At 40.3% G+C, this 27,122-nt stretch overlaps 1 protein-coding gene across 1 annotated transcript; it reads left to right on the top strand.

Moving 5' to 3' along the window:
- Nucleotides 1–10: 10 nt before the first annotated feature.
- LOC119646187 (probable ATP-dependent RNA helicase DHX34) lies at nucleotides 11–23,258 on the top strand. Its single transcript, XM_038046570.1, has 18 exons — nucleotides 11–160; nucleotides 7,551–8,172; nucleotides 8,230–8,396; nucleotides 8,456–8,807; nucleotides 8,883–9,031; nucleotides 9,106–9,213; nucleotides 13,513–13,626; nucleotides 13,692–13,889; nucleotides 13,958–14,152; nucleotides 14,207–14,346; nucleotides 14,407–14,692; nucleotides 18,654–18,770; nucleotides 18,828–19,006; nucleotides 19,067–19,299; nucleotides 19,370–19,521; nucleotides 19,579–19,706; nucleotides 22,873–22,994; nucleotides 23,059–23,258. Exons 2-18 carry the CDS (start codon nucleotides 7,557–7,559, stop codon nucleotides 23,223–23,225), a joined length of 3,423 nt encoding a protein of 1,140 aa, XP_037902498.1. The 5' UTR covers nucleotides 11–160; nucleotides 7,551–7,556; the 3' UTR covers nucleotides 23,226–23,258.
- The last annotated feature ends 3,864 nt before the right edge of the window (nucleotides 23,259–27,122 follow it).

Raw genomic sequence — 27,122 nt, 5'->3', positions numbered from 1 at the left:
CATCAAATTGTTGAAGCTTTCGTGCAGGCAATTATCCAAATTTAGTAAGAAAAAGATTTTTTGTTTTGATTTTCAAGTAAATATTGTTGACAAGTTGACTTCCGATTGGTTTATTCTTCAGGTTTTTTTTTATTGTGTGCATTGAGAATTGCCTGGTAATGTAAGTAATGATAATTTGGAATTTGAGATGGTTGCTGTGGACGTTTGTTTAGCTCGACCCAAAATTAAGTTACTTCACCCCACGTAAATCTTTCTGCATATATTCCAGTACAAGGTCAGACAATTATTTTAACCCTTAAGTAGTCAAATATTAGTGGCGCTTACTAGTTTGAAACAAGTAGCACTCTTAGGGCTAAGTCGCTCGATTTCCTCAAGGTAGGATGAGGATCATTGATACCCAGCCGCAAAAAGAGTCGGAACGGCTGGTTTGACGATGAATGTAAGCTAGCTACGGAACGGAAGAATGCTGCATACCGAGTAATGCTGCAAAGAACGCAGGCACGCGCAGGGACTTAACACGAACTCCGGCGAGCGGAGAAGAAAAAGGAAGGAAGGAAAGAAAGGAACCAACAGGTCTGTGAACTCGAAAAGTACAGGGAGCAACCCAACCAGGCGCGCAAGTTTTACCAACAAGTCAGCAGGATGAAGCCTTATACACCTCGAGGCTCATCCTGCCGAGACAAAGAGGGAAATCTGATTTCCGACAGAATGGGCATATTGGAGCGATGGGTTGAGTACTTTGATGAACTACTGAACAATCAGAACGTCGGCGAGTTGGAGGTCCCGCCAACTGAAGACGATGGACAAATACTGCCATCACCAAGTATAGAAGAAACAGTCCGTGCAATTCATCGGCTTAAAAATCATAAGTCGCCAGGAGCCGATGGAATTACAGCCGCATTGGTTAAATATGGAGGCAACCAATTACATCAAGCGGTTCATCAACTTGTGCTCAAGGTGTGGGACAGCGAATCAATGCCTAACGACTGGCAAAAAGGCATTATCTGTCTCATACATAAAAAGGGAGATATCACTCAGTGCAGCATTTATAGATAGATACACGTTGCTGAGTACCATCTATAAGATATTCTCCTCTATCTTGCTAGGCCGGATAGCCCCATACGCCCAGAACATCATTGGGTTATACGAAAGAGGCTTCACTCCACGGAAATCAGCAACAGATCAGATTTTCTCTCTGCGTCAAGCGATGGAAAAACTGTTGGAATATGGACATCAGTTGCATCATCTTTTCATCAACTTTAAAGCCGCCTATGATAGCATTACCAGGATAAAATTGTACCCGGCCATGAAAGAATTCAATATCCAGACGAAATTGATAAGACTGACTAGGCTGGCCAAAGTGCGAGGCCAGATCAAAGCATCAGGGTCACTCTCATTCGACATCAACAACGGTTTACGACAAAGGGATGCCCTATCATGCGTCCTCTTTAACCTGGCCCTAGAGATAGTGATCCGTGATGCAGAGGTAAATGCAAGGGGTACGATCCTTTAAGTCCACCCAACTACTGGCCTATGCTGACGATATCGGCATCATGGGAAAATGACCCGAGATGTACAAACTGCCTTCGTCCAGATCGAGCAGGCGGCGATTGGCGCGAGATCTTGTGCTGCAAATCAATGAAGGGAAGGCAATATATGGTTCCAAGGTCAGCACCAAAAACCAACCAACCAACATCAAACCGCGCTGGTCAAACGGGAAGAATAAAGATAGGAGACTACTACTTTGAGACCGTTGATTATTTCTCCTATCTAGGGTCGAAAATCACAACCGATAACAGCTATGACGATTAAATCCGTGCATGGTTGTTGGCTGCCAATAGAGCCTATTCCAGCTTACAAAAACTGTTCCGCTAGAAACATCTCACTCATCTCAAAGTTCTTACTGTACAAGACAATGATCTTGCCAGTCCTCATGTATTCCTCGGAGACTTGGGTTCTTAACAAGAAAAATTGCGAACTGTTGACCGCGTTCGAGAGAAGAATACTCCGAAGAATTTTTGGCCCCACATGAGGATGGACGATTCCGTAGGCTACATAACGATGAAATCTATGGCGATACCATGACCGTCAGGTTGTGGATAACATCCGGCTCAATAGGTTACGGTGGGCGTGTTACTTAATCCGTATGGATGAGGATGATACAGTTCGGAAAGTCTATAAGGGCAATATCTATGGTAGAAAAAGAAGACGAGGCAGACCCTGCCTAAGATGGAGCGATGGCATAGGTCAGGACGCAAGACAGCTTTTAGGCATATCTAATTGGTGGATCTCGGCGCAAAACCGGGATGTCTGGAGTTCCTTAGGCCTAGATCGGATACCGGTTGTTGCGCCGTGTAGCAAACATCCTATTGAAGTAGTGACACTTGTATGGAATTCAGAATTCAGTCGATCCAGACATCATAAAAGTCGGATTTATTCATTTCCCAATTTCATTAAAATCGATTCACTGTTTGTCGGTCCATCGCGTGGAGTTCAAAGGGGACTCCCCGTAAATGCAAAGGTAGAATATAACAATTTTTTCATCGCTTTTAGTCATGTGGAATATCAAATGAAAAGTCTCGATTAGAATTTTCCGAATCTGATATTAGTTTTGACATGGATTGTAAAGTGTACGAGTAAGGAGTCAAAATGTGCACAATTAAGGTCTCATGCGGCGGGCGATTTTTGAAGGTATTTTTGGGGATTTCTTTTTATAAGAAAATATAATAGAATAGTTTCAAATTTTTTATGTTTTTATTCGCATCGTGAAGTACGTAAACAAATTTTTAATTTAATTTTACATACTATTATTATTTTTACTTTGATGAACAAAATTGACATCTTCCATTTAACCTGGGTTGCTGGCGCAGGTAATTCTGATCTGATCTGAAATGAAAAAATCAAACGGGATGTTATTATGCATGCTCGTGGTTTTGGTATGAACTAGAATTATTCAATTTTATGAAAGTGAAGTTCCGGCCCGAGCCATTATTGTGTAGAATAACATATTAAAATTTCTGTTAAATTGGTCGAGTAATTTTTTTCTAAATCACCTGCCCCGCACGTAAAAATGTTGTTTCGAGAAAAACGTGTGAAAATTTAAATTTTGTTATTTTTGAGTGGAAAAGTACACTTACCTCAATCTGCGATGCCTAGTGCATACAATAATCCTTCCTCCTCTTCGTACGCACCATTTTTCACAACTTTTTCAGCCCTGCGATCTAACCTGGCCTTTTTTGAAGTATCAGAAGTGACTTTCTCCGCTTTACTGATCTGTCGCTTGTTGTAGACCTGCGTGTACTGCATAGATTTGGGACCGATTTTTACGCCTATAGCTTCCATTATTTTCAAAACTGCCATAAATCCTTCGTTGAAAATCCCGGTATCCCCAATGTCTTTTTGCCGACGAAAATATGTTTTGGTGGAAAATTCCGTACGCAATGATTAAAACTCTCGTTATTATTTTGCTACTCAACCGAAAAATCTGAAAAAAATCATGAAGCTGCCTCTATATGGTGTCCAGGTCTCAAAATACTCTCCATATCGATATCTCCTCAAATTAAGTTAATAATGGTATATCTCCATATTTTTGGAGAAATTGAGTTATAAAAGTTGATAGCAGTATAGAATATAATATGAAGCATATTATCCCCAAGTTTGATCTAAATCATACTATTACTAACAAAATTACAGTAGCTAAAAATCGACTTTACCTTGTAAATTTACTGCAACGAAATATCAATATCACATTAAAGTGAGTAGTTTGACATGCTAAATGCATATATATAACAGGCTACGTATAAATGGAATAGTTCTGCGCGCAAATATACTCAAAGAAGAAGCAAACAAAACCTTTCATATCTGAAGCGCCGAGCTTCCGGTTTCCTGACTTGTTTCAGCGTTACTGCTGCTACGTTTTTCCGATGGAACTTTATCTTCATTGTTTCCCGATTTTTTTTTTCAGGTTCTCCAAGTTGTTTTTTATACATACGTTTTTCGACGTGTAATACACATTCTTTCTTTTCGACCACAGGGTTACTGTCATAGGGATCAGCATCTAATAAATTTGTGAAGGTTTTCGAATCTCCATCACCTATGTAACTTTTATACTTGATACCAAATTGAAGTAATAAAAACTTGTTGTTTCTTTTTCGTTGGTGTGGGTATTTATTCTTGCAAATACCGATATATCGGGAACCACTTGTTCCCTTCATCAGTGCAAACAAGTTCTCAACTTGATGAAGGGAACAAGTGGTTCCCGATATATCGGTATTTGCAAGAATAAATACCCACACCAACGAAAAAGAAACAAGTTTTTATTACTTCAATTAATTAATCGTTGGAAACACCGCATAATTTCACTCTGATTGATACCAAATTTTTCTGCAGATCGTTTGAACATCTCGATTACTCTGACTACCTCCATTTTCCCCGAAGTTCCTTCATGATTCGCAGCACAATCATCACTCTAAAAACTCATCAGACTCCTCTTTTCCTGACCATTGTTCACAAGCTTTACATACTTCTGATTTTTCTACCACATCCACAATTTTATTTGTATGTTTCCCAATTAGCGACACAATACAGTGAAGTGAATCCCTGCTTGGCCGAAGAACCATCACCAGAAACCGAAATCTGATCTACAGTATATCCTTTTTCAACGTTTTTCTGTTGTTCTTCTTTTACTGCTTTTTTAAAAACTAAATCAACTACGGCAGTTGCGGCAGTATATAAATGTTCAATTATTGCATAATAACCACTTTTACTAAAGCATAATGAAAGTGAAACGTCTGCTGATTTCATATGAATTTTGGATCATTGGACAAAAATCAATTATAAATTCTCGGCAAGGACACTTTACCACTACTTTAATCCTAAACCTCGCGGGGATTTTTTCGAAAACTGTATGTCACCATCACACAATTTGCACTTTATGGCTGATTGTAGCACTGTAAATAGTAAACTTAAACTTAGAATACAGTAATTGAAATTTTCGTCGTAAGCTACTTCAAAATTATTTGAATTTTTGACTTTTCTAGCAAAGTGCTAACAAAGTCAGTATTTTTTTCAGACGTATGTCGATTGCCTTGAAACTTTCTTTTCTTGATGCTAGCACCTGGCCGCTTACTACCTTTTTTCGATTGTTTCTTATCCATTTTTACCTTTCGACTAACGAATTCATTTGATATACCCATGTGCCCCAAAAAACATGTACCCATTTATGAAAGTAAACATAGCTACGAAGGCTACGTAATAAAAAGAGAGAGGGAAGACCGTCGCAGCTGCCGATCATCGCTCAGTGAACAACTCGACACACATTCGTATATACGCTGTAACTTACTTAATTTTATAAACCTTAAAGTGAGACAGGACTCATTTTCTGGAACTACTCAACCCAAAATTCTGAAAAAAATCACGGTGGTGCACTTATAGGTATTCTAGGATTCAAAATATGTCCTATTCCCACATCTGCTCCAATAAACTTACTAATAGAATATCACTAACTTTTAGCAATTGACTGAAAACCTCCCTTAAGTTCATTCCAGAAGCCCTAAATTTTGCACCGGCACAGAGGACAGTATCACGTATGCGCAAGTTTTATGGAAAGCCAGCTATTAATGTTGTAGCGTACGGGGCCGCCAATCTGTCGCGGCTTGAGCAATGACGTTTGTATATTACTCCTACGTTACTTTGCTTAATAACTGTGTATTTATTGTATTTGGGAGAGCCGCTCCGATTACTACGACGTGTTACACTGGAATGATTTACATTTCATTATAATAGAAAGAATGTGTTTACATGCTTGCTACATGCTGATTTCAATGCTCATGGCGGTCAATCACCGAAGGTCGGATCGTTACAGTGTCAAAGTTATAGCAGCTCAAATTTTTCAATTTTGCGCGAAGTTAGTGTATCCTTCCTAGCCATGCAAATAAGATGCTGACGTATATTTAACGAGAATAATTAACATTCGAGTGAAATTCCAATTCATGAAGAATCAACTTCTCTTAACCGTATTTTGCATCTGTCGGTTAACTTCTTCACATTTGCTAACAATGAACTCCTAGTGTGAAACGTATGACGATGACTGCTATCAACAGAGTGCTTTCCAGATCAAATCATCATCATTTGTGTAAATAGCTTTTTAAAAAGCAGAAGGCAATTGAATTTTTAACTATGTACGCACTTAACTTTCACGCACTCATCATTCCTCACATAGAGTAACAAAATCTTTTATACTTGAAGCGTTTAGTTTCCGGTGTTCCGACTTGTTTGCATTTGTTATAGGTGAATTTCTTCACATATGCTAATAACGTTGAACTCTTAGGGTAAACCGTATGAAGTTGACTATTATCAATATATAACTTTCCGGATCAAATTATTTGCGTAAATGGCCCTTTAAAAAATAGAGCGCAGTTGAAAGGGTAATTATGGATGATGGCTTTCCATATTAGCGCTCTGGAATTTATTCTTTCAACACCTTATTTTAGTTCGTGGAGATGGCCTATGCTATGCCGAGTCCTTACAAGGAAGGTCTTCATTCTTAAGCCTGGAAAAGATGACTATTCAAATCCAAAGAACTAGACACAAATCAGTTTAATATCGTTTTCGCTGAAATGCCTGAAGAGACTGGTTGAGTCTTATATTCATGAGTGGGTGCGACCTTAGCGCCAACCAACACGTTTACCAGCGTGAAAAGTCCTGTGAGTTTGCTCTTCACTCTTTGGTATTCCAGATAGAGGATGCAACTCTGAAAAGCGAATACGCTATGGGGGTGTTCGTGAATATTCAAGGGTCGTTGCCTTTCCAAAAACTTTGTGATGCCGCTGGAGACCACCATGAAACTTAACTTAACTTAAGTGGATATAGCTATGCTAACGCAGAGGTTGCTGTGTGCTGAAGTGGGTGTTGATCGCTACTTAACAATTTAAGCTACGAAAGGCTGCGCCAAGGAGGTGTGCTATCGTCACTTTTGTGGAGTATGTTGATCGGCACACCACCATTTCATCCACCAACGGAAATCTTACGATATATAGACGGGATATTCTGCCAGACGATGGAGAAATTGAGTACAATGAGCCATTAGGATCTGAGTGTTCAGAGGCTTTGCCACTCCCCCCATACACATAATAAAAAAGGCAAAATATACGCATTTGGTTTCCATAGACTCCTATATGCGTATAAGGCGTGGTTAACGCATTATACAGAAAAAAAATTGTCGAATGTAGTTAAAAAATGTGTTGACTTTTTTCTTAAAGTGAAAAGGTTACCAAACTTGAAAAACCGTCAGATATTTCTGCTATACTCTGTAATATTAATAATAATAATCGTTGGCGCGACAATCCACATGGTCTTGAAGCGTGTTAGAGCACTTCATTCAAGACGTAACGACTTTCTGCTATGAGAGCCTAGCGCTCTAACCACTGAGCAATCCGGACATAATTGAAGACAAGGAAATTTACCATTCATTTCAAAATTTCAAATTGTATACTTTTTTAAGTTGCAAACATATCATTTCTTGAATTTTTTGTAATTTCAATTTCTCGTAGATCATCATGAGTTATCGAGATGATATCGGAGCATCTCAACGTAAAAGATCGAAAACAGACAAGCGCGTTAAGGATTCGAGAGAAAGAGATCGTGATAAATATGAATTTACATATCTTGACCATAAGCATACACTTGAAAAAATAATCCATGGATACCACCCTTATGATAGACTTATTGAAGATCTACCCGATTTCTGGAAATTCGTGAAAAAATATGAGATAATGACAAAGAAGGCAGGCAAAACTTTCCCAAAAGAACCTACAAAAGATTCTGGCATTGGAGAAATCAAACGCAATTGCATGTTCATCAAAATAGATCCCGAACTACGTCGCAGTCATGAAAATCTAGTCTACTTCGACAAACGTTCCGACCTAACAAAATACCGTATCGAAATGTTTTACGATATCATAGCCGTTTACTTGGATTTCAAACAGAAAGAAAAATTCAATAAATTGGAAAAGCTTCGTCAATGCCAAAAATCGCTTCCTGTTTACAAATTCAAGAATGAGATTTTAGAATTGGTGGAGCAGAATCAAATCACGATAATAGCTGGTGACACAGGATGTGGGAAGTCGACACAGATTCCGCAGTATTTGTACTATCGTGGTTTCAAAAATATTGGTGAGCTCACAATGGATAATTTTAAAATTAATCACTAATCATTCTGTTATCATGCAGTTTGCACTCAACCGCGTAGATTGGCATGTATTGCTCTGTCGAAGCGAGTTGCCCATGAAATGTTAAGCGAGTATGATACCAAGGTTGGATACCAAATACGTTTCGAAAAACACAAAAATAAGGACACAGATATTTGTTTCATAACAGAAGGATTACTCTTGAGACAGGTAATAGCAACTCTATTATTCCTTTAAGTATTGCTTGCACATAATTTGGATACCTACAGCTTACCGCAAATGAACAACTAGATCAATATAACGTCATAATCTTGGACGAAATCCATGAAAGAAATCTACATGGCGACTTTTTGCTTGGTGTAGCTAAATGTTTGCTCAGAGCGAGAAGTGATTTGAAATTGATTCTCATGTCTGCAACAATTAATGTTGGTTTATTCACGAAATTTTTCGAAGAAGAAAAAACAGCTTTGATTGAAGTACCGGGCCGGCTATACCCCATCAAAACATACTATATGCCAATTATTCGAACTGATTTCCAATCTAAATCGCGAGCCAAAGATGAACGTCTGAATCCTGAACCTTACATACAAATAATGAATTTAGTAGACCAGAAATATCCCAGTAAGTATGTGCTGTTATTACCTCTCAGTTCAGATCAATTTACTGACCGACCAATCACGTTTCAATATGAATTAGTAAACGAAAAAGGAGATATGCTGATCTTCGTTAGTGGAGTCAATGAGATTGAGACGGTAATGGATGCAGCCAAAGAATACGCAGAAAAACAAAACCATTGGATTATATTGCCGTTACACAGCGGTTTGTCATTAGCTGATCAGGATAAGGTAAGATATCATTTCTGCAAGACTGATTTACCACTGAATCTTTGTATGCTAACTATTCAACTGAATATCTCCAGGTTTTCGACTATGCTCCAGACGGAATGCGAAAGTGTATCGTTTCTACGAATATTGCTGAAACTTCTGTGACTGTAGATGGCGTTCGTTTTGTTGTAGACTCAGGAAAGGTAAGTTGCGCAATCTTCCATTAATAGGTGGGGCCACATTTGGTTTTTATTCTCAACTTGGTTGGCGTGATATGGACCAAATAAAGATTTATTGGAAACATTTACATAAATTTATAGCTCTCTTGATAATCTTTATTATTTCAATTAGGTCGTTAACTGCTACGAATTTCACAGTATTATGTCAACCTTAATTTGGATAGTATTTTAGAGATATGTTCAAAGAATTTTTGCCCACGTTCCCCACGTGATCTAAAACTGCTGCAATTAGTTGTGCATTAAGGCGTTGATTGGCGGTTTTTCTTGTAAAGGTTGGTGCTGATTGCGGGTAAATAATACAGTAAACTCTGAGAGGAAAATTATATCTAATGGAATATTCAAGCTATAATAACTGCTTTACGGCATTGCTCAAGAGTAGAGTTTGGGGGGATGTCATTAAATCCTGCCCCCCGCAGAAGACTGTAGACGGCAGAAAGGCTCATACCTGGGGGTAGAAATTTAAGTGCGTCTAAACCTTTTCATATCCCTACTAAATTGTAAGAAGTTATAGGACTTCGGAAAAACGTCAATCTATAATATATATTTTTATTTTGGGTTTTGCGCCGAGGTGCACCAATTGGATATCCGTATAACCTGTCCGGCGTCCTGGCCTACGCCATCACTCCATCTGAGGCAGGGTCTTCTTTTTCTACCCTACCCCTACCGTTGCCCTTTTTCTAATATAGATATTGTTCTTTTTCTACCATACATATTGCTCTAATACACTTTCCGGGATGGTTCATCCTCATCCATACGGATTAAGTGACCTGCCCATCGCAACCTGTTGAGCCGGATTTCGTCCACAACCAGACGACGTCATTATGTAGACTACGGAATCGTCCATCCTTTTGTAGGGGGGCCGAAAATTTGTCGAACGATTCTTCTTCGGAACGCGACTAAGAGTTCGCCATTTTTTCTTCCTGAAAACCCAAGTCTCCGAGGAATAGGACTGGCAAGATCATTATCTTGTACAGTAGGAGATTTGACCATATGGTGAGACATTCTAAATGGAACAGTTTTTATAAGTGGAAATAGGCTCTGTTGGCAGCCAACAACCGAGCGCAGATTTCATCGTCATAGCTGTTATCGGTTGTGATTTTTAATCCTAGATAGGAGAAATTTTCAACGGTTTAAAAGCTGTAGTCTCCTATCTTTATTCTTCTCGTTTGACCAGTGCGATTTAATGTTGTTGGTTGGTTGGTTTTTGACCACCATGTGCTTCGTCTTGTGTTTATTAAAGTGCACCTCAAGATCTCGCGCCTGCTCGATCTGGATGAAGGCAGTTTGTACATCTCGGGTTGTTCTCCTCATGATGCCAATATCGTCAGCTTAGAACAGTAACGGATTACTTTTTCTAAAAGCCAGGTTAAAAAGGGTGTAGGGCATCTCCTTGTCATAGACTGTTGTTGATGACGAATGGTCTCGAGAGTGATCCTGCTTTAATATGGCCTCTCACATTGGTTAGGGTCAGCCTAGTCACTCTTACCAATTTCGTCGGAATACCGAATTCTCTCGCGGCAGTGTGCAGTTTTACCCTGGCTATGCTATCATAGGTGGCCTTGATGTCGATGAAAAGATGGTGCAACTGAGAGCGGCCATTTTCTAACAGTTTTTCCATCACTTGCCGCAGAGAGAAAATCTCATCTGTTACTAATTTCCGTGGAGTGAAGCCGCTTTGGTATAGGCTAATGATGTTCTGGACGTATGATGCTATCCGACCTAGCAAGATAGACGAGAATATCTTATAGATGGTACTCAGCAACGTGATACCTCTATAATTGCTGCACTGAGTGATATCTCCCTTTTTATGTATGAGACAGATAATGCCTCGTTGTCAATCGTCAACAAGTTTTTATTATTTCAAAGCTTGGTGTAATTGGTCGCCTCCATATTTAACTGGTTCGGTTGTAATTCCATCGGTTCCTGGCGACTTATGATTTTTAAACCGATGAATTTCACGGACTGTTTCTTCTATATTTCGTGCTGGCAGTATTTGTCCGTTGTCTTCAGCGTTCGGGACCTTCAATTCGCCGATATTCTGGCTTTTGAGCTGTTTATTAAAATAATCAACCGATTGCTCCAATGTGCCCCTGTCGGAAATCAGATTTCCCTCTTGGTCTTGGCGGGATGAGCATCGAGGTGTACAAGTCTTTATCTTGCTGACTTGTTGGTAGAACTTCCGGGCCTGGTGCGGTACTCTTCGAGTTCACAGACCTGTTGGTTCTCCCAGGCTTCTTTTTTCCGTCTGTGAAGTCGTTTCGCCGCTCGGCGGAGTTCGTGATAAACCTCCGCGCGTGCCCGCGTTTTTTGAGAATGCAACATTGCTCGGTATGCAGCATTTTCCGTTCCGTTGTTAGCTTACATACTGGGGCCAAATATGTTTGTGGCCGCATCAATGATAGCGTTCTTGGCGATTGTGAAGATCATTTGTCGATGCTTTATATCCAGGCCTTCTGTTGACTGCGGTTATGCGGCATCCATTTCCCCCTTATAAGTGTTACGGGGGGCTGTGTTCCTGCCTGGGTGGCTTCAGTGTTAACTCTCACCTGATCATCAGAGGGGATTTTAGGCGGTATTGTTATTTGTCAAAGTTTCGCCTGAATACAGCTTCATTCCTACTTGGCTGAAATCAGAAGTCTTTTATTTGCAGATTTACAATTCATTCGTTATTTGTAAACGACTGAATGCTCTCTGAATACCGTGTGATAACACTAGATTTATAGTTGATAGTCCTGAATGTATGTATTTCTTTAATGGAAAACTATCGAGCTATCCCGATTTAAGTTCCATGCAAAGGTTATGACAAATACTTTCTCTGAGATTGTAAGCTAGTTAAAATGTGTACAAATGAAACAAAAAATACCGTCTCCCTGTGTTTGGTGGAGAGAGAAGGCAGAGAAAAAAAAATTGTTGGGAAATTTGAAAGAAACAATGCAATCCGAACAACTTTTTGTCGTGGTTCATAAAGTGCCAAAGATGCAGGTCAAGACATGCGTGTTCTACAATTCTACAAAGTAATTATCTCTGACTGGCTAATGGGCTCCAATTGTTCACAAGTTAATTAGTTTAGTTTACTCGGGGGAGCCGCAGCTCCGAGCCTCAGGCTATTGTTAGGCCCATTGTACTATCCCCGTAAATCGCCTATTCAATGGCATTCGCAGGCTTTATCGAATCTGAGAACATTCTCCAGGGGCAGAGAGTGTGCAAATTCTTCATTGAAGAAAACCTTGCCAAAGTGTCTCCGCCTGAGATCTGAGGATGCCGGATAGCTGCATAGAAAGTGCATGGCCGTCTCCCCCTCCTCCTCCTCACATTGGCTGCACATAGGCGAAACCACCACCCCAATCTTCTCCATATGGTAGTTTAAGGAGCAGTGTTGCGTTAAAAGCCCTACTAGAGTTTTCATGTCCCACTTCTTAAGGTCTTAACGTCAGAAGGTGTCACTCTATGTGCTACTCCCTAAAATCCTCACCCACTTCTTTGTCCTAGTCTCTTAACGGACATTCCTTATCCTGCTTAAATTCCACTCAAGACCTCGGAGTCATTTTCGACAATAAGCTCTGCTTTGACACCCATTGCCTCGAAATCACCAATCGGGCAGCAAAATTGTCAGGCTTTATACTTCGCTCCTCCTCTGATTTTGACTTCATCCAACCCTCTCTTCAATTCCCTCGTGAGGAATACCCTCGAATACTGCTCCGTGATCTGGTCACCCTCCCGTAACTGTGATTGTCTTGCCCTTGAAAATGTGCAACGTAAATTCACCTGTTCCCTCTTCTTTAAGAAAAGCTTCCCTCCTGTGGACTACCCCTCCCGCCTCCACTTTCTGAATCTTCCCTTCCTACAACAATGTAGATCCTATCTGGATCTATGCACATTTTTTAAACTTTCCTCCGGTTTGATGGAGTGCTGCGCCGTTAATGATATCACCTGCCGTCCTGCGCCTTATAACACACGTAGCGTAGGCATTTTTAACGTGCCCTTCGCAGAGCTCGAAGACTACTTTTACTCCCAGATTCCTAGGCTTTACCGAAATTACAACTCACAACAGCATGGTCCTTTTAACTTCTCTACTTTAAAAAGTTTTAAGCATAGGATAAGATTATTGTTTCCTCCTTCTCCTGAGGACAATAAGTAATTGGAGTTTACTCCGTTTGTGGCAATGTGGTCAGCATTGTGCTTGCTTACTTGCTATCCAGAATATGCACTCCACACCCCTTTAAAATTCTTATTGAATAAATATGTAATCGGAATATTTTCCAGATGAAGGAAATGATATACGACTCATCATGTAAGTTGCAACGACTGAAAGAGTTTTGGGTATCGAAATCATCAGCAGAACAGCGCAAAGGTCGTGCAGGTCGTACTGGGCCCGGGGTAATAGGAAAAACCCTCTACCAATTCAATTCAGACATTTTACAATATTTCCAATTGAATTTCAGATCTGTTATCGTATTTACTCACAAAAAGATTTCGATGAGTTCAATTCCTATTCGACTCCAGAAATTTGCAGAGTTCCCTTAGATTCAATGCTTCTCCAAATGGTGGCGATGGGATTACCGAATGTTAGACTTTTCCCGTTTATAGAAGCGCCTTCAAAAGAAAATCTGGAACAAGCTATTTTATCTTTGAAGCAGCATGTAAGTTACTTAGAAAATCGGATCTGCAAATGAATCAAGCTCATTGGAAGCATATTTTCTACTTTCAGGGAGCTATTGGGCCAGATGAAAAAATAACAACTCTTGGAAAATCATTGTCTATGCTTCCTGTGGATATTTCGATAGGGAAAATGTTATTAATGGGGTGTGTGTTCGAGGAACTACAACGTGTGTTAACACTTGCCGCAGCTTTGAGCATCCAGTCACCATTCACAAACCGGGCTTTCAGAGATCAAAAGTGTGAAGTAAGAGGTTGTAATATATTCTTTATATAAACGCTTATCGTATTCTCAATTTAGCTAGCCAGGCGAGCGCTACAGTCTGACCAAGGCGATCCATTAACTCTACTAAACACCTTTAAAGAATGGTTAGAGCAAAAATGGCGAAGAAATGAGAACACTAGGAAGTGGTGTCACCAAATAGGCATTGAGGAACAAAGGTAACTGGAACTAAGGGAAGGAGATCACATGATGTTGTGACGACTTTTACTTTTCCATAGGTTCTATGAACTCTCGAAACTACGAAATCAGTTTGAAAATATCTTGAAAAGTTGCAATATTCTACCGCAAACCGATGATGAGAATTTATCGAGTGCTGAAAGAGCTGTGCGTAATGGGGAAGTGCGGACGTTGCGAGCATTAAAACGTGAACATAAAATGAGTGCACCAAATAAACGAAAAGTAATTAGACAGAAGGATTTAGACCGCGAAGAAGATTTTGATGAGCCAGGAAGGGATATACGAGATGTCGAGTTTAGGTTGAGCAATGATAGCAGAAAGTTGGACGTAAGTATTTATTGCACATACATTAAGCTTAGTGATTGTTAAGTAACATTCCACTTTAACAATTATTAACTCGCAATCTGATTTGCTGAGCCTTTTGCATTTTCTATATACCTCTTTTTTGAATTCGTTTGCTATAATTTGAGCTTATTTCGAGCTTCATCAAAACGTTGATTTAAGTGGCATTTGCTTCTTTCGAGGTAAATAATCATCGTCCCCGGAGGAATGCTTAAGAGGGGCTGGCCAAGATGACTGTCTTGACTGACTTAAACCAGCCCCGGGGCCAGTGCTATTTCTAAAAAAGGGAAAATGGTGAAAACGGTTGTGTAGTTTGGTTGTGGTTAAGTATAAGATAGCCTGGATGGTTATTGTGACCATCCGTCGCCCAAATGTTCATAATCTGTCGCGGATGTGACAGGAAGGCAGCATGCCACAGATGAAAGTAAGTAGTATTCTGGCGCTTGGGAGAGCGTTTCACAAACTGGTTCATTGTGATATTGGGTCTCCAAGGCCGAACAAAAAAAGGCTAGGACGCGGCTAACACGTCCCGGATCTTACATATCATGCACAGAAGTGCAACTGCTCACAAGTTCTAGCGCAGTTCGCCGTGGAGCTAAAAGCTGACTTAGTATTAATCAGGGAGCAGTACTGGAGCAAGGATTCAGCTTTCAGCGGGGCTCGATGGTAATGCTAATGTCGGATTCATGCTAACATTTCGGCTATGAAAGAATGCGTTAAAAAAAGCAAAGATTCCTGCTGTTATTAGCTAGTCGATGAGGTCGATGGAGATCCATGCGTTAAAAACAGGTTACCCAAAATTTTATAGCTCAGTGAAATTCCTGTTCACTTAATGCCTAACAGATGGATCGCATATTCCCATTCAAGTTGATGTGAACAGGTACCGATGACTACCCTCTTTTCATCATGAAGGAACTTGAAAAAGCAGTAGTTAGTTAGTTTAGTTAACTGGGGGGAGCCGCAGCTCCGAGCACTCAGGCCATTATTAGGCCAATTGTACTATTCCGTAAGTTGCTTATTCAATGGCTTCCCGCCTACGGTGTTCGCAGGCTTTAGCGAATCTGAGAACATTCTCAAGAGGCAGAGAGTGTGCAGATTCTTCATTGAAGAAAACCTTGCCAAGGTGTCTTCGTCTGAGATCTGAGGATGCCGGGCAGCTGCATAAAAGTGCAGGGCTGTCTCCTCCTCCTCACATTGGCTGCACACAGCCGAAACCACTACCCCAATCTTTTCCATATGGTAGTTTAAGGGGCAGTGCCCCGTCAAAAGCCCTACTGGGGTTTTCAGTAGTAAAAAAAAAGAGGCTGTGAGGATCTATCGGTATCACGGTGGAGGTACACAAAACGCTATTTCTCATCATCCGGACTTACTGCTCGTATCATTCAGCGCTTACCTGAATGGGATTATTTTTCTTTGCTACTGAAAGGTGGCGGGAAGACAAAGGAGAGCTAGAGCTGTCATCTGCATAAAGACCACTTTGTGTACCTGACACAGCTGAAAATTCTCTCAAAAAGTTCATCAAGAGTAGCCTTTCCGAAGTGACACCTGCTGGCTGGAACTTATCCCCAAGGCAGTTTGGCTTTAGTGCAAAGATAATAACAGCCGATACCGTCATGAATGTCGTAGATGCGGTTCATCGGGCTGAGATTTGCGCTGCTGATATCGACGTTTAGTGCTTCTCGGAACACTTGATGATGTCTTGATTTCAATAAGATAGGAGGATATATTAGATAAACATTTTTTCCTTGTGCTGGGCTAGCTTTTACGAATATCATAGACATCGCTTCTTGCTGAGCCAGAGGAGTACGCATTTCATTTGGGGGGAGCACAGGCTATTTGGGACATTTTGGAAGCTTCATACGATAGTTTGACAAGTGTCAACATTCCAGAAGAGTCGCCCCTGATTAGTTAGGTAGATGATGTTCCGGCATCTTTTGCCGATACGATACGATGGGTCTGGATGACTGCTCATGATTTCAGCTTTGCGCTGAAAAAAACCGAATTAATCATTTTGACCAAAAGAGAATTCCGACTCTGCATTTCAGGGTGATCGAGCATCGTGGTTTCCAAACTCAAGCAGTAAGCAAGGCGACAAATAGTCGCCGAAATATGCATATTTACAAAAAAATAAATTTTCTAGCAAAGTTAACGGAAACGGTTTTAGATTTTTTATTTATGCTGACATAACTGACTGACTGCTTTACACGTAGGGTTTTATTAAAAACCAGCGTGGTTATCAGCGTGAAAATGTCTGTGGGGGGATAGGGGACGCAATTCTGAAAATGAGTACGCGATGGGATATTCATGGATGTTGGAGGGGTCTTTGACTGCGCGCCTTTCCAAAAACTTTGTGGCACCGCTAGGAAGTGTGGTGTCGATTAAATTTGGCTGCCCCCAAGTAGGTGGACTATCGCGACTTCTGTGAAGTATATTGATTGACTCACTACTTTGCCCCCTAGACTTATGCGGATGACGTTGCTGTGCTAGCTGCTGATCGAGATTTCGGACCGGGATGTATAAACATACAACGCTTTGTTAATTTACTTGACAGTTGGTGCCTCAGGCATGTAATGAGGAAGCGAAATTCACGGAATATTTTCTGAATGAGTGTCTGGCCTATGAACGCATCAGACATCAGATCTTTGGTGCTCCAGCTGCACTGGGTAACATAACATCCACTAGCATACATTCTTCGATACTTAAACGAATCCGGTATATTCCGTTAGACGGAGAGATTGAATGCAATGGACCACTACGGTTTGAATGTTCCAAGACGTCGCTTTTTCCGCACCTCATACACACACACACCCATGGTGGCTGGCGAGGCGATTATAGAGACAAAGTCAATGGTTAAGCACCTTGCATTGACGCACGACTTGAAGATGAGCTTTCTCGGGCAAATCAAAAGAGCCGCAGACAAGGCTACAATCCCAGTTTCAGCTAGAAGTTGGCTAATTTCAGTGCCCTACTCTTAACAGGATGCGGTTTCTCATGAGCGTGATGCACTCCGTTCTGTTCTACGACGTGGTATATGTTGATGCTCCTGACAAGTAGGCGTATTTTAAGCCCCTTGCGCAAGTGCAGAGACACGAAGCTTTGCGGGTGGCATTTGTCTACACTGCTGTCTTAGAACCGACTGTGATGGTGATTACGGGAGTGGCCTCCATTGTTCTTCCTGCTAAGGAAGGTAAAGTAATCTATAAGAGCAAGGGAGAAGATCGTACCCAAGCGAAGTGGATGCTCTGAGTAACGGGAACTTACAATGCATTGGAAGCTTGGTTCCGTGGCTGAACCGAAAACATGGCGAAATTAATTACTCCTTACCCAGTTTGCAAGCAAGCATGGAAATTTCCAGTCTTACCTGCACAAGATCGGCAATGCACAATTCTCTGAGTGTGTTTTCTGCAAAGAGGTGATATACGATGCCGATCACACATTTTAATTGTGGATTAGTCAGAAACTCTAAGCAGACAAAGGGGAGCTGTTTCTCTGATGACGGGGAGGTATTCAATTAGTACTCCAACGGCTTAGCGTTATGGAATTGCAGCATTCATATTACCCAAAAATCAACTGCATGAGCATCCCCTATCCAAGCGTCCGTAACAATTAGTGCTTACCGAAGGGTGCGCACATCGAAATTTAGGAGCTATCCCTAAATTAGAGAAAATGGCGAAAAATGATCAGTTAATCATCAGTCAGTCAACTCGGATGGTCATCTGGACGGCGGATGCGTAATTAGTGTCCAAAGTAGGGCATGTACATCAGAATTTTAGTCAAGAAGCAAGCTGGACATTGTTAAGATGATAAAAGAATAATGGTTGATGGTGAAAAGACCCTGAACTATTTAAAATGCGACTTTTATTGAATAAATGTGCTTGTATTGTATAAATTGCTAGAATTATTGCACCGCAAATGTGGTATATTAAATTTGTTTTTTTTTTCTTAGAATTTAATTAGGTCTGCCTCAGCCACTAGTCACAGGGAGGTGCTAGTATTAAAGTTGATATTAGTAAGCGGATTGTACCCTCAAATTGCAATGCCTGATGAATTCAATTACTGCAAGGTAAGTTTTGATTTTCATACAAAATATTTTCAATTCTACTGATTTTTATTTTTCTAGAGCGGAAGTCAACAATTCTTCCATACCTTTCTCAAACCGTTTGTTTCGTTGCATCCTAATGGTCAATTTGCAAATATGACTGAGATATTGAAATTGGCGGACAGTGATATCGTTGATAGACCACCGTATTATACTTCTAAATCGCCTCTTAGTTCTGCCCATCAAATTTTATGCTACCAGTAACTAAGTTCAGGATATTTCTAGAGAACAGTTTTATCAAAAACCATTTAAATTTTCAGAAACTTATTGGAGACAACTAAGCCGTATTTATTGAACGTAATCCGAATGCCAGCTGCACAAACGTTACTTTTATTTTCACTTGCTATCGACACCAATCTCACGGTTTCGAAGATAGTTTGTGATTCTTGGCTATGTTTGGAATTTCCCTTTGCTGAACAAGGGTTGCATATGTTGGATAAGGCGGTTTATATACGAAGTTTGTGGTATAAAATGCTTGCGGATAAATTAAGTGGTAATTGCCTCCTCCATATTGATTGAAAGAAGTAATTTTCAGTCGTGACTTCTTCATTAATAATATTTAGAACCTTTGAGTGGAGATTCTGTGAAATCTGAAGGGAAGAAGAATGCAAGTGCATCCCGAAGAGAGCAATCAAAATTCATGGACGAATTGGCGATGTTTATGAAAGCGAATGTTTGCTATACATTGAAAAGGCTACTGCCTGCGGATTTGAAGGTAACAATTATTTTTGTATTTCCAATGAAATACTCACCGCTGAATATTCATTTTCAGGAAATATACACGCAATATTCTCCTGAAGAATCTAAATTGCCTTTCAATCCGTTCATTGAATCATATGAAATGACTCCGAATACCTCGAAGGGAGGATATAATGTGACGGACAACGTTGTTTATGGTTGGTAAGTATTACTGAGATAAGAATGTGGATGATTCTATAAGAATCAGGAAGTAAACTTTCTCAAAAAACAGGGTACCAATTCCCTAGAGGAAATACTTGTTATCTTTTCAAGAAACCTAAAACACACTGAAGTGCTGTATTTTTATTTATTCTGATAGTGGGCTACTATCGTTACTCCAGGAAACAGTTGTATATTGTATTTTTAACTGCTTGGTACTGTGGACTGAGATGCAAATGGAGTTATTCCTCTTGCACACGACATATATATAGTGCTGCTTTCGAAAAGGGTGATTTAAATAGGCCTAAATTTCTACGATGATTTTTTTCTAAAAAGGTACTACGAGCTCAACATTGATGAATATTAGCTTTTTATCGGTTTATTCAAGCGTAAAATACATAACATCAAACGAGCTTAGTCCGAATTCTACGAAAAGATGTTTGACGAATTGACACTATGTTTCGGAAGATGAGCTCGTTCCATGCTCTTTAACCTTGCCTTTGAAAATTCATGGCAAAAACTTGAAATGCGAAATTATTAGTCAATAGGAGAATTTCATTTAGGAAAAAGTAGATAATTTTACTTATATTGGGGGGTAAACATAGCAAAGGGCGGTAAGAGAAGAGCGAAATTCTGCAGTGAATGATGATGCTCAATCAATCCTTACACTCCGTCCTACGGATAATAATAAGCAAAAAAAAGAATCAAAGCGACAACGTCTTTATGATAATCAGCAGCTGCAGCACTGATTGTTGAAAAAGCACAAAAATTGGAGTGGGTCGGCCTTGTATAACGAATGATAAAGGTACGAATTTACTTTCGCAGACAAATCCGAAGGAAACCAGACAAACGATGGGATCAGCGAGCCAAAGGGTACTGATATTTTCCAACTAGAGGACGGAGGTTCATTTCAGGGGCCAGGGCCGGTTTAGTCTGTCGCATCATTGAAGAAAAAGGAAAGTTTTCTTAGTTTAGTTGCTTTCAATGGAGTTTTCTGACATATTTACATGTTAATTCAATTCATTTCATCGAACGGCGTGTTATTCTTTATCATTCTGTTGTTTAAGCGACTTCATTATATAATTACCATTTAAGTTCCGGATGTTGGTTTCGCTAATGACATAATGATGAAATCATCTGCACAGTGTAAAACAGCAAAGGAACGATTTGGAATAGACTGTAGGTATGTGGCATAGAGGCTAAAAATAGTCGAGTGTAGCTGCCTTATGAGAGATCATATCGAATTTTAAGGGGGGTGACTTTGTTTCTATTGATTGTATTCTTTTTGAGTTTATCCAGTGCTAACTTAACTGCTCGTCGACTGTTGGCAGTACAGCTCTCATAAACGGCTTTTGTATCCCGAGCCACACTTCTAAACTTTTGGTCTTTAGCTTCAAACGGTATCAAGAAAGGATGGTAGCTGCTCAGGCTCTTCCTGAGGTTTGAGAGTGAGCTTTCTAGGTACTCATTATTGATCGCCCCAACTCTACGCAGAAACTCCATAGTGAATGGGATAGACGTCTAGCTATTTAATCCCGGGCAGAAATTGTGTAGGTTTGAGAGATTGTAGTAGTAAAACCCTGATTTGTATATACATAGGAAAAGGATATAAATATTTTTTGAATGTAAAGTTTTCTTTCAAATAATTTCGTTTTGTTAATCAGAGTTATGATATTTTCTAGAAATTTGGGACCTTGTTGCTTTCCGAGAATCATTTTTTAAGGAATGTGTCGTTCATGGCCTTGAATTTCCAGCAAATCCTGCAAATGTTTAACCATCGTTAACGGCGCAATAATCGCTATCCAGTCTAAGTCTGCCTTAATAAGAAATTCCATCTCGGTTTTGCACCGAGGTTCTCCAATTCGATGTTCAACCAAGTTAATGCTTAAAGTTAAATTGGGAAGGCATATAGAGTCGACGTGAGGTATTATATAATAACTATATATACTTGGGGCGGTTAAAGGGTAGTAAGATTAGTACCCACGATGGAGCATCAAACCTGGGAAACGCCTGCTGAACCCACCACCAACAGCTATACTACCAAGCTCTATCTCCACCTCCACGTGGTGTTCGCTAGGAGTTCTTTCTTAATAAAAAACTGCAGGCGGTGACGGATGAAGGCGTGTCTCGCGTGCCTAAAAACGGGACGAATTCTACCAACTAGTTGGGGGTTGGGTAGGGCTGACAAACCTTCATGGAAAACCGATGTCACGATGCCACAGAAGGAGCCTCGGACAGGAAGGATTTTAAAACGACGAATCCGATAACGGAATAATGATTTGCGCAATTTTTCATGGAAAGACTCCTTGTGCAGACCAAATGCTACCCAGCAGACAAAGAGGGAAATCTGATGTCCGACAGAATGCGCATATTGGAGCGATAGGTTCAGTATTTTGCTGAACTGCTTAACAACCAAAATATCGGTGAGTTGGAGGTCCCGCCAGCTGAAGACGACGGACAAATGTTGCCAACACCAAGCACAGAAGAAACAGTTCGTGCACTCCTTCGGCTTAAAAATCATAAATCGCCAGGAGCCGATGGAATTACAGGCGAATTGGTTAAACATGGAGGTGACCAATGACACCAAGCGGTTTATCAACTGATGCTCAAAGTGTGGGACAGCGAATCAATGCCTGACGACTGGCAACGGGGCATTATCTGTCCCATACATAAATAGGGAGGATATCATGAAGTGCAGCAATTATAGAGGTATCACGTTGCTGAGTACCATCTAAAAGATATTCTCCACTATCTTACTAGGCCGAGTAGCCCCATACGTTCGAATATCATTGGCCCATACCAAAGAGACTTCACTCCAGGCAAATCAGCAACAGATCAGATTTTCTTTCTGCGGCAAGCGATGGACAAACTGTTGGAATATGTACATCAGTTCCACCATTTTCTCATCGACTTTAAAGCTGCCTATGATAGCTATGGGTCATCGAGCATGGCAAATGGAAAATAAAGGGAATATTTATCAGAGCAAAACTTTTGTTAATAACAAAATTCAAAGTATTTGAAGCGAAAAAAAGAAAAGAAATGAAAATTACAAAAATTCGGTCATTACACACATATACAATTAAATTATGTGAGAAAAATGAGAATATGTTTTTATTTTGCAGCCTAATATTTCTTAATATGTAACATATCCTAAACATATTTTTTCCAGTTTGCGGGAGACACCTTGGAGTATAGCATTACAGGATGAACTTTTGAAAATGGAGTGGGTTTGCGAAAATTGTGGGACAGCAGTGGAGTTAACTGGGCTGTCAAAGATGTTACATAGAAAAAGTAATTAATTTTATTGAAGTTAATGTATGAAAAATACAGATAAATAACGGCTATTAATTTTCAGAATGTGTAAAGCCAGAGAAACATATTGAACCAGAAGAAGAAGTTAAAGTGAAAAGCAGCGCAGGCAGCTCCGCTAACTTGAAAAAATATAATTGTGAATCGTGTGGTGAAAGTTTCTGTATGACTAGCATAGAAATTCTAAAGCACAAACGATCTTGTAAGAAGTAAAGTGAAGTTTGGTATGAAATGTTGTATTTATTAGTTGTGGCTTTAACTCATTCGAGGATTTTCCCATATTTGCCTAATATTTTCTATTGAATAATAGTATATACAGCTTTTCGGAATCATGGACAGAAATTTGCAGTTATATAAATTGTTACAACAGCCATCTACAATTTATTTAAGTTAATCTGGGTGTTTTCGAGATGATCAAATGGACATCCCGAGCAAATCATCAGGGCAGTGTGTATCTTACTTTGAGGAAGGTGGCAAGTATTGACTGTTGCATTTACGCCACTGTGTTAGGGTCCTTTACACTTTCTTCACGCGCACTTTACACGCCTTTCCTATCTTGACATCTTGTAGTTTACAAGATTTGATTTTCCCCTTTTATTAGTCTTTGCAAGACTTGGTCTTCAAATTAAAAAGATTAAACAGAATGCGAGCTGCGCAGTAACCTGCAAGCCTTTGCACAGTCAGCACCCTGTAAACAGCTGTTTACAAGTATCGTCACGGTCGTCATGTACCGGAATCTTGAGTAGCGCTATAGCATGAAGTTTTTCTTTAAACTTGGTAAAACCGTCAAGCAAACCTTTGGTATGATTAAGCAGCCCTGTCGAGATGTTGCCATGAGTTGCCTAAGTATTTTTAAGTGGCATTAGTTGTTCTGCCGGTCGGCCGTCAACAACAAGGGTTAGAGTGTGTGACGAAAGTGAAACAACTCCTGGATACTGATCATGGGTTATCGATTCGTCTGATTAGTGAGGAATTAAGCCTTTCATACGAGACTGTTCAAATCACGATCGCAAAAATTTTGCCATTGAGGAAACGATGTGGAAGTGATGAACAAAACGTGAATCGCTTGGGAATCTCAACAGCGTTAAAGAAAGTCGAAAATTTTCTCTAATATGGTGGTGTTCCCAATGTGACCCTGAAACGGAACGTCATATTCGGAATGGCACACAATCAACTCTCCTCGACTGAAAAGGACCCGGAGAGGAGAGAGCTATGCTAGCGTCTTCTTGGCACATCGTGGTGTCATTCACAATTTTTATCTCCTGGGCAAAGCGTATATGTAGAGTTGTGAAACGAGCGGCGGTTGTGAAAACGGTCAATCGCCTGCGACCAGGCATCGCCAGCTCTTGGAAGCTCCACCACGACAATGCGCCATGTAACATCACTACTCGGTTAGACGTTCCCTCATCCTCTGCAGCCCAGACATGGTTTCACCTGACTTTTTCCCCTCATTTGAAAGGGGCCATAGACTGCGTCCAAGCCACTGTAACAATGACTCTTGGCAGCTTTCCGGAAAATGACCCTCAGACGGCGTTTCATAACTGGCGAGCTTATTATACCCGGTGTGTCGAGCACAAGGTTATGTAATAATACGAGCAATTTATTATTTGTTATGTAGTCAATCCTTCTACTTATTGGTCCCACCATAAAACTAGTTACTCGTTCATTGAGAGCACACTAGGAAGAGGAGGAGATTCTGGATCATTCTTTTTATCGTTTGATCCTGCCAATTATTGTAAAACACCTTCTTTTATTATTATCATCTGGGAACATAATGAGCGCGCTTCTTCAAAAAGATGGTAAACTTATGATCTTAATGTCATTTCGCAATGATATTAACTTTAACTATCTGTGGAACTGGCCATTTCAAAACCGGCACAAAATGGCATTGCAAAGTTCCGAATAAGCTTCGTAATTTCTGACTTTCAAATCGGCGAATTCCATGGTTATGGGTACTTATTGAGTTGTTTTTGAATTGATGTGCTATGTCATAATTAAATCTTTAACACTTGCATGCTACCACTTTTGTGGAGTCATGGTTGACTAGAAGGACTAACAGGACGAGGGCGACCATCTCTTAAACGTTAAAGAGGTATCTTTGAAACTTTGAAACTGAAAGCAACTCAATGTTCATCTTATTGAATCAAAAGATACCCAACGGCCTTGTTCGCTTTTGTACACTCCAACTCGCCACTGGTAATATGGTTATCAATGACATGGCGCATCTTATCAATGTTACATGCACAGTCAATGCACTATAACTTTTTTTGCTTACAGAGCTGGTACGTTAAGGTGCTGCCTTTCAAAACATATCAAAAATTGACGCGAAGCAGGACAACTGTATGTCCTACGTATCCAGGCACCATTTAATGCTGGAAATTGGTTAAGTAAAGCCTAAGGACAGACTTATGTTATGTGAAGCGGGATGCCAGCTTTACAACTAATATTAGGCGGCATTTCATAATAAATAAAGTAGTTCGTTACAAGTCCTACATTCCTCTTTGGTCGTTGTTCGGTATGGTAGCGTGGTCTGGAGGAGTTTGCTCCGCCACTAATCTCCATCATAAGCTTGATCCGGGTGAAGTGCAAGGGTCCACAAAAAATTTCTACTGCCATTGCTGTTTTTGGGCGGCCTTGGGGTTGTTTGTCATCGTTTTGGATGTTGAAGATACTTTTTTTTCGCTTTTCCCAAATCAGGACGGTCACCCCCTTAAAACCGATTCTTCACTATCTGTTGTCTGAGACCGCTAAGGTAGGGGTAGTTGATCCATAATTTCGATCTTGAAGGAACTGCGACGTTTTCAACATGAAAGTCGGTAAAATTTATTTATGGCACTATTATCTCAGTGGTGGCAGTGGAATTTGTATCGTGATTTGACGTCCGGTACCAGTCGACTCAGCTGTGAATATGTACCTGAGTCAAATCAGGGTAATAATTTCGGGCGAGCGCAATGCTGACCACATTGCCTCCTACAGGGTCTTGAATGAAGGGCTCTAACACACTTCAAGGCCCTGATCACATTATTATTATTTACTTACGAACACAGCAGCGGAAATTTGTTGAAATTTTGTGTGCAATTTACGTCGATAACTTTATAATCGAATATGCGTGTCAGTAGTGACTCCGACATCTTCGCGATGGAAAAAACGAATCGAATATCAGCCGCGTTTTTAAAAACCACACGAGCGTGATAGCGACGGATTATTAGTGACATTAGAGGAGGATAAATTAACTGTTGCTGAACTTGCAATTTGTAATGAATTAATGGATTTGCGTTCATCTAAAACTAAAACGGCGTCGACCTAGAGGGAGAGCTATCCCAAAAACCGAAAAAGTTGTCGAAATTGACCGTGTGGGTCCCTCCGCAAATACTGAAGCAACATTGGAAAAAAATCCGACCCCTGGGTTATGTTGTGACATTCCCCATGAGTTAACCCCCAGGAACAATTACGTTTTACACCTGAATAGACAAAAATCGGAAGACTTTCTCAGATTTTAAAATTAATCGTTTACAAAAAGAACGAAATAGGCCCACCGACATGAGGATCTCACTCCCATAAGGTCTCACTGTATTTTTGGTGGGATATTCGAGGGATTATTCACTTGGAACTTCCGAAATCGGGGCGGCATTAAAGGAAAAAAGTCCCCCCTTGCTAAGTAGAAGTAACTTCATATTTCATCATGGCAACGCTAGGCTTCCCACTGCTGAAATCACTCGGACAAAAACTGCGGAGTTAGGTTGGCAGCAGTTGGCCTAACCTCCGTACTTCTCAGACTTTCTCCATCAAATTTTTACTAGTTTCGATTTTTGGACAATGATTTGAAAGGATAGTGGTTTTTTAAAGGAGATGACCATCACGAACTAGACTTACGGATTTTTTCTCATCCAAGTCATCTGAATGTTACAAAAAGAGCAGATCGTTGGCAGTATGTAATAGACCAAATTTAAATAAAAATGTTTTTTGTTGAGTTTTATTTTTTTAAAGTAAAAAAACAAGAAAACTTATTCACACACTATAGTTAGCGAGTTCTCTTCAGCGCGGATTGCATGACCATACCATGGACGACGCCTCCCCCGCGACTTACCGGCGTTGTCTGCAACTCTATAT

Source organism: Hermetia illucens, chromosome 1 (genome assembly GCF_905115235.1).
Source record: "Hermetia illucens chromosome 1, iHerIll2.2.curated.20191125, whole genome shotgun sequence".
Taxonomy (NCBI): domain Eukaryota; kingdom Metazoa; phylum Arthropoda; class Insecta; order Diptera; family Stratiomyidae; genus Hermetia; species Hermetia illucens.
This window is presented reverse-complemented; position numbering and strand designations above follow the sequence as displayed.